The 8,274-nt window shown below is 40.0% G+C and overlaps 1 protein-coding gene across 6 annotated transcripts in view; it reads right to left on the bottom strand.

Moving 5' to 3' along the window:
* RLF (RLF zinc finger) overlaps positions 1–8,274 on the bottom strand; it is a 95,208-nt gene that overhangs the window by 3,449 nt on the left and 83,485 nt on the right. For all 6 annotated transcript variants that reach the window (XM_027766901.1, XM_006164945.3, XM_027766898.1 and 3 more), the window contains 2 exons: positions 6,822–6,963; positions 4–1,899 (listed from right to left, as the gene is read on the bottom strand). In XM_027766901.1, the coding sequence (XP_027622702.1) occupies positions 4–1,899; positions 6,822–6,963 (2,038 nt within the window). The remainder of the gene's footprint in view (positions 1–3; positions 1,900–6,821; positions 6,964–8,274) is intronic.

An 8,274-nucleotide genomic window follows, 5' to 3' on the forward strand; every position in this document is an offset into this window, starting at 1 on the left:
GGGAAAGAGATCTTTTGTCTTTACCTTCTTGGGTTTGAAATGGTATGGATGAACCTTTCGTAGATGCTTCTGCATCCCTCTTGCATTTTTGTATGTGGAACCACAGCCATCGAAACCGCAGGTAAACTTAGTCCCGTCAAAACAAACTGCCATATTGGAACATTTTTCTTTTAAACTGGAGGGCACAAAGACTTTCTCATGAGACAGTAATATATCCTGCATGGTTTCAGAATGATCCAGTGTGTCAATTAACTCTTCATTCATTGAGGCTGAAGAGCTATGACTTAACTGGTCACTAGAGTTACTGTCACTATTTTCTTTCAGGTTGTCTGCACCTTCTGTGTCTATTTGAGAACTGGCTGATTCTGCACAGAAAAGAAGGTCCTCAGGTAAATGGGACTTATCTGTTTGGTCAAGTAGATGGGGTTGATCAATACAATCTTGTTTTTCACCAGGTGCAGGCTCCTCAAGTTTCACTAATTTCTTTATGTCTCCATTTGAACCGTCGACATTATGCATTGAGAGGTGATTCTGGTATTCAATTTTGGAATAATAGAACTTTTTACAGCCAAGAAAGTTGCATGTATAAGATGCATCCCTAAAGTGTTGTGCTTCATGGTGGTAGAGCTGTCCCAAGTCACTAAACACAATGTTACAGCCATTTAATTCACATTTATAACGCAGGTCATCGTGTTTCTGTTTATGGTTAAGCAGTTCATTCACTGATCCGAACCGAGCATAGCAATCTATAGAGACACACATGTAAGGCTGAGGACCACAGTGCACTTGCTCATGCTCTCGCAGGTGGAAAGCAGACATGAAGTGCCGCCGACAGTAAGTACACTTCTCTCTTCTATTTTTCATGTCCAAGTAGTGCTTGGCATTTTCATCATTATTTTGGTGTTCAGCTTTAAGATGCACACTTAAGTATTTAAACTGCTTAAATACACGGGAACAGTCTGTACCAGGACACGGGTACAAATCTCTGTCCTGCAGGTGGCAATCTTCTAACTTGCTGAATGTGACATATTCATGAGACTCTCCTTTGGCTTGTTCATTCAATGACTGATTCTGCTCCAGGGTTGCAGAGGGGCTTCTGGGACAAATACCCTTTTGAGAGCCTTTTAACAGTAATTTCTTTCTAGAACGGTCCCTTCTGCTTGGAGGCATCTTAACATGTTCCATCACATGAGGAACAAACATTTCTTTTCTCTTGAATTTTTTAATACAGACTGGACAGGTATAAATTCCATCTTCCATATGCATCTTAGAATGATGAAGAATCCTGGCCTCTATACACTCCCGTTTACATAACAGACAGAAAAACTTATACTGAAGCCACCTCTGGTATCTTTCAGAAGAACCAATGGGTTTTTTGTCTCTTTTCTCCTTTTGCTGATCTGTTAAGTCTCTTCTTCTATATTGTTTGTCTTCTTTACTGTCATCATAGTCACTGAGAAATGACTCTAAAACATCAGTGTCATTAATAGACATTTCATAGCCACTTAAATCATCATCAGAATCTGAGGCTTCTTGTCCTAGGAGTTGGTGGCAGTGTCGTTTTAAAGTTTTCCAGTCCCAAAATTCAGGATCAAAAGGCCAGTGGGCTTTTAAAGCTAGTAAGAGCTCACATCGAAGAGAATTGGGAACTGGTGCATTTTCTTCATCAAACTTTTGGTCTGGTTGCAAATATAGTTCTTCCAACATATTAAATCCATCCAAACTGGGTTCGATTAAGAATTCTGTAAGCTGGCAGGCTCGTCTAACTTCTAAATCTTCTGGTAAAAGACAAGCAATTGTTTTGCAAACTGATGCCTTCATTTCCTCATCGTCACTTGATCTGAGTTGAAGAGCTCTGACACACAGTAAAACCGACACACCAAGACCAGCCTCTTGTGCCTGTAAGAAAGAGAAAATTTTAAAGAAAAAAAATTTAATACACATAAAGATCATACAACTTGCATTGATATTTTAGCTTCTCAAAAACCTTTAAAAAGTTCTTAAATTTCATCTCAAATCTTTCTTCATTAAATTACACTTAGGTCCTTCTAATCTCAACATGCAAAGAACTAGCTTAGATATTAAACAACAATAATGTGCAACTACAGAGAATGGAATTTTATAAGACACTGTGTATTTCTGTCAATATATTTTTAAAATAATTAATTATTTGTTATTCTTATTTTTTAATTTGACCAGAGAGGGAGAGAAAGGGCAAGTGAGAAAACATGTCCATGACTCAAACACAGCCAGCCATGTGGGAGTGCAGCACCTTAACCACCATGCCACCTGCTGGCCCCATATAAGACACTGTGCAGTAAAGTCCCTAACTATCAAGGAATATATTTATATGCCAACTATAGACACACATGAAGTCAAAGGAATTAAGGGCAAATAAGGCCACTGAAGGATTCCAAAAAAAGAACTGTGTTAAGCTAGATGGCAAGGATACAGTTTGAATGAATAGGGATAAGAAGAAACAAGAGTATAGATGTGAGTCTTAAGATTGAATTTGATTTAAGAAATTCCATTCATTATGGACACTTGGGTTTTTCAAAACTCTAAAACAAAAAAAAAAAAAAAAAGAAAAGAAAAAAAGTTTCTCTCCCATTTCCTCATGGAAGAATTTAGTACTTCACAGTCACAGGTGTATTCAATCTTAGCTCTCCATGGAAAAACAACAGAAACGATAAAACCTTTCTACAGCAGCAGCTTCTCAGAAACTAGCTCAAAACCAGAAGACCTGGTCCTACCATATGGTAAAAGATTAGTACAAGATAAGTCTTATCTGAGAAGCTGAAATAAAACGTGAAAATAACATGAGCAAAGGGAAGTGGGACAATGGGCAAGATGGCTTAAAATGTGACAGCTAGGAGCGCAGAATTTAGAGGAGACTCTGATTGCCTTCGAACCTCAGATTCATTTACTATAGTGATAAGTTCTCAACTCCTCTGAGCCTGTTTCTTCACTGGTAAAGTGATAAGAGTAGTGATAGTATTAGGTTTTTATCTTAAGGTTGCTAAAAACATGAAATAAGGTAAGGGAATTACTATGAGGTTGGAAAAACCAAGATGGATTTCTGCATAGAAAAACAGAAAAATACATCATGACTTTTCTGACAAGCCAATATAACACTAGTACACAGTAATTATTCAAACAGAATGCCACATAAAATAACAGTAAATTCCACTGTTCAAACCATGCAACAATTTGCTATGCAATTATTCTGCGTTGGGACCATTCTACATGCTGGGGATACAAAGGAGTCACTGCCATTAATTTACAGACCCCTCACTACATCCTAGGCAGTTATTCTAAGTAAACTCAGGAGCACAATATCCTCATTTTAGAGACAAAGAAACCGAGCTCAGAAGGTTAAGGTGCCCAATGTCACCAGCCAGTGAGCAGAGGAGCAAGGCTACATTTAAAGCTTTCTATTTCCAGAGCCTGAGCTCGTACCGTCTCTCCACACTGACTCTGAAGCTTGACTGACTTGACCATCTCCCTTGCACCCTTCATGACATGCCAAGTCACTCTTTTGTCTCCTCTGCTTCCTGGTTTAAAACCCACCAATTCCTTCAAAAACCAGCTCCACATCCCATATCCTGATTTTAACTAATTCACTCTCCTTTAGCCGGGGGCTTCTTGGACATCAGTTCAGACTGTACAATAGAATTCCCAGTTACTTTTCTTTGGAAACATGTTTCAGAGAGTTCACAAATTTAGCCATTTCAATCAGTTTAGGCTGTTAAGGAAAGAATGGACATTTTTACCATCTACCAGAATCCTCCAAAGGAGTTAATAATAACTTGTTGAGACCCTGTGGATTATTAAAACAAAACAAAACAAAACAAAACAAAACTTACCCTGACTTTCTTGAAGTGCTCATATTTACAAATAATTTTTAAAAGTTCATTCACTTTTCTCTTCCAAGAGAGAGAGATAGGTATACCCAAAAGAGTCCCAGCACCACAATCCAGCCCCCACTTCAGCTAGGGTCACAGGCATGGAAGCCTTGTGTGCTCAGGGAGTTTTCTCTGGGCATGAACCTGGAGTCTTCCCAGGTGGGTCAGCCTCACAGGCCACTGTCACTGTCCAGCCCACAAATGATAATCTTTGTCTAATCCTGACTGCTGCGAACAGATGTATGATCTTTACACATCTCTCTTTTTCATCCTCTTTATTACTGAGGAGAGGTGATTAAACTAGATAAAGTCATGTTTTTCAAAACAATAGTACCATGCTATGTTCATCATAAGAAAGCCCTGAGGCCAAATAAACTGGATGCAAGATGTGACCTCCCTTCGCGCGTGTGTCTGCTTGTCTGTCTCGGGAGAGTGGGGAAAAGGTATGTCATCCTCCCTCTACCTTTTCCTTCTTACTATCTGGAGGGGAAACAGAATAGATAGGACTGGAATAAATGGGTCTTAGAACATAAAGTGAAAGCTACATGTTGATAGCAGATAGAAGGAACTGGGTTTCTATACATGGCGCCACTGAAGCAAGCTGGCCGGTCTACCTGGACCTATATTTCTACATGGGAGAGGAAGAAACGTCAGTGTTCTTTACACCACTGCTACCGTGGGATACCTGCCATTCACAAAAGATAGGAGAGGGTTGGCTATGTAGCATAGCAGTTAAACACTGTGCCTAAGTAGCTGGATCCCACATGACTGACTATGGTTTGAATCCTGGCCCAGGTGGACTGTGAGTCAAGCCTCGTGTGCCCATAGTCCTAACTGGACAGGGAACTGGAGGAAAAGGGGCTATGTTGTGACCACGCCCCATGGCGGGGATGTTTTCTTTTTCTGGTGAACACATGTGCCCTCTGGCTTTGGAAAAAAAAAATAAACAAACAAAACAGGTAGTAGACTATCCAGGAGAACCCGAGCTAATCATTCCAGTCTTATTTTTAATCTAGTAAGAAGTTGGAGATGCAGAATGTCAGATTTGAAACACAAGAAGGATTCATTGCATCTTTACTGTCTGTAACTTACAGGAGCTTCTGAGAACATCCTTTGGCTGACAGCCTGCAAGAATATGGGGATGTTGCTTCTATAGCAACAAGAAACTGAATTCTGTGAATAATAAAAAATTAGCTTAGAAGTGGATTTTCCACAGAGCCTCCAGTAAGCACTGAGCCTGGCCAACTCCGACTGTAGCCCTGTGTGAATCCTGCCACGTCGTGCTGTATTTCTGATCTAAAACTGTTAGCTAATAAAAATGGATGTTGTTTTAAGTACTCAGTTTGTGGTATTTGGTTACACAGCAATACAAAATAATTACCTTCAGTTGAAGTTTAAAAACAAAAAGCTTTTAAAAGGTCAATTGTAGAATTATTAAAAAAAAAAAAAAAAAGTCCATCCATTTCTTTCTCTCACCGGTGAGAGAAAGGGAGCAAGATGGAGAGACAGGTACCCCCAACAGGGTCCCCATGCTGGGTTTCACCCCCGACAAACCCTGAACCACAGGCACATGTGTGCCCAACATGTCCAGGAGGTCTCTGGTTGCAAACCCAGAAACCTTCCCCCGTGGGCCAGCTCAGAGAGCTGCTTCACTACTGTCTAGTCCCAAGCTATTTCTGTAAACAAGGTAAGTTCTGTGGCTACTTCGGAATGTTCCTCTGTGACAGGAGACACAACTTCATTCACAGTAATTAGAAGTTAATTATCACCTAACTTAGTTGGCCACTGATTTGTTTCTGATAATTGTTTTACTGTTTTCTGTCTTTACCGGTTAGATCAATGTATTTTAAATAAAGTATAGGAAATGCAGGCCCACAGGAGGGTGACAGTAGTGCCAGAAAATCAAAGATACAACTGTGTCTCGGCTTTACTATGAACAGTCCTGGAATGTTATCAAAGAAGTAACTCCTAAAACATAACCAGGAGGGCTAGCCCCACAGTCTAGGGGTTAAGAGAGCCAGATCCCACATAGCTGACTATGGCTTGAATCCCTGCCCTGGTGGCTTGGAAAACATGCCTTGTGCACACACGTGTGCACATGCCTCAAATCCTGACAGGATGGAGGAATGAGGACAGGGACTGTAGTATGCCCAAGCCTCATATGGGGGTTCTCTATCTCATGAATACACATGTCCTTTGGCAACTGAAAAAAACAAAGACTCCTCTTCTCCCCCTGTCCCCCCAAAAAAACCCCAAACCCATGAGCCATTATATAACAGACATGGGCATATAGAGAGCTCAGATGCTCAAAACAAAACAAAATAAAAACGGGTATAGCGTAAAATTCATCCTAAACTCCTATAAGGCTGAACTTAGAGAGCAAGGTTTTACATATATTATGCATCATTACATTTTAGGAAATAGACATTTCCTAGAAACACCTGGTTTGTTTCCTTTTTGTTTGCACAGAAGTTTACAAGTTATGCACAGCTGATTCTGGAACTATTCTATGATTTCAAAATCTAGAAAAGGTACCAGCCACTCCCAGAAGATGAAAATACAATTATATTTTTATTTGTAATTCCTATGCTAATCAGCAATCATACTTGCCTGTGTAAAATATAACTCAGTGTTCTAGGCAGAGTAGATACAGAGTTGAGGTGACAGCCAAGAAACGATCCTCCCTCCCCCAGGAGAGATAGCCTAGCACCTCAAATCAGCTTTTTTTCCATTACGAAAACCTGGATTCCTAGGGCGTCGATCTGCAGAAACAGCCTGATATGGCCAATTCCATAATCTCATTAAGCCCCACTATTTCTCATTTCACTTTATCTAAAAGGAACTACCCAAGAAGCTACCTCCTTATTCATTTCTTCCCTCCAATCACAATTAGCATAGAAAGAATGAATTACTCACTTCAGTTTGTACAACTCTAATCAGGCAAAACAAATGCTGCTGTGTTTTAGCTATGACACCAAACTGACGACAGCGCTCCAAAAAAGTATCTAAAGAAGGGTCAATTCTTCTTTGCAGTTTACTCCAAAAGAGAGTCAATTCCCTATTAAAAAAAAAAAAAAAGATTATAGTGAAACATTTAAAATAACTGGTATTTGCTGCCCTACCCCAGCAAGCCCATTTTTTGGTTTATGAAAGTACAGAAAACAGAAACTAGATGAAAAGCTTCTATGTTCACTATTCCTTCCTCACAAACAGGAAAATTTGTTAAGAATCATCTCTGAAAATCCCTGACTTCTTCCTTTTTTGTATTTAGAGAAAAGTAAAAACAAAAGACCACTTCCTTTTGATATTTAAAAAAACTGACTTATATTCCACTGGGTTCTAAGCAGCTCTAACCCTTCATGTTGGTAATTAATGACAATGATTCAATGAGACCTTATACTAGTGGGCAAGGGCCATCAGACATCATTACACTATCAGTTAGATGTATCTAATAAATACTCTAGGACGGCCCTGTGGCCTCATAGCTAAGGGAGCCAGATCTCACACAGTCGGCCAAGGTGTGAACTTGGCCCCTGCATCTTACAAACATACTGAGCATGTGTATGTGTATGCCTACCATCCTGACAAGAGGGAGAAAGAAATGTAGAAGGGATTGCAATGTGATCATACCCTGCTGGATGGTGCTTTCTCCCTCTAACTCTCTCTGTGGCAAGCGCCTGAGCACTCTAGCAATAAAAATAAACAAATAAATAAATATTGTAAAAGAGTAAACTTGCATATACTTATCTTATGGGCCCTTTCCAACTAAGCTGTCATGATATAACTAAGACCTGTGTTTTGGCATGTTTAAATGTTACTGATAGGGCTAGCCTGGTAGCACAGTGGTTAACTGCTGTGTGCATGGAGCCCAATCCCAACTGTGTTTCAAATGCCATCCCCAGGAGCTTTTGTGTGCATGCCCCAAATCCTGATGAGATGGAGAAATGTACGAAAAATGACTGCAGTGAGACCATACACCACTGGGGGATGCGCTCTCTCTTCTCTTCTCTCTCTTGTGGGTACATGGGCCCCATAATGACAAACAAACAAACAATTACTATCAAAATAAGTAAAAAGGCACTCTTGGCAATGGCTAAAATCCAGGAATTCTATTATATAATTATATATTATATATTTCCATTATAAAATTAGAATGGAAACAAAAAGCTTGAAAATAATAAATATTTTTTAAAAATTTTACCCCGAGAGGACAAGTGTACTTGCGAGAGAGAGAGAGAGAGAGACAAAGAGTTAACAGAGAGATGGGACCAGCAGTTAGCGTAATGGCTATGTCGCTGGACTCCCACGTAGTCCGACTGCGGTTCGTGTCCTGGACCCGGTCGCTTAAAACTCACACCGGGCGCGTGCG

Source organism: Tupaia chinensis, unplaced genomic scaffold (assembly GCF_000334495.1).
Source record: "Tupaia chinensis unplaced genomic scaffold, TupChi_1.0 Scaffold143758_1, whole genome shotgun sequence".
Classification (NCBI taxonomy): Eukaryota; Metazoa; Chordata; class Mammalia; order Scandentia; family Tupaiidae; genus Tupaia; species Tupaia belangeri.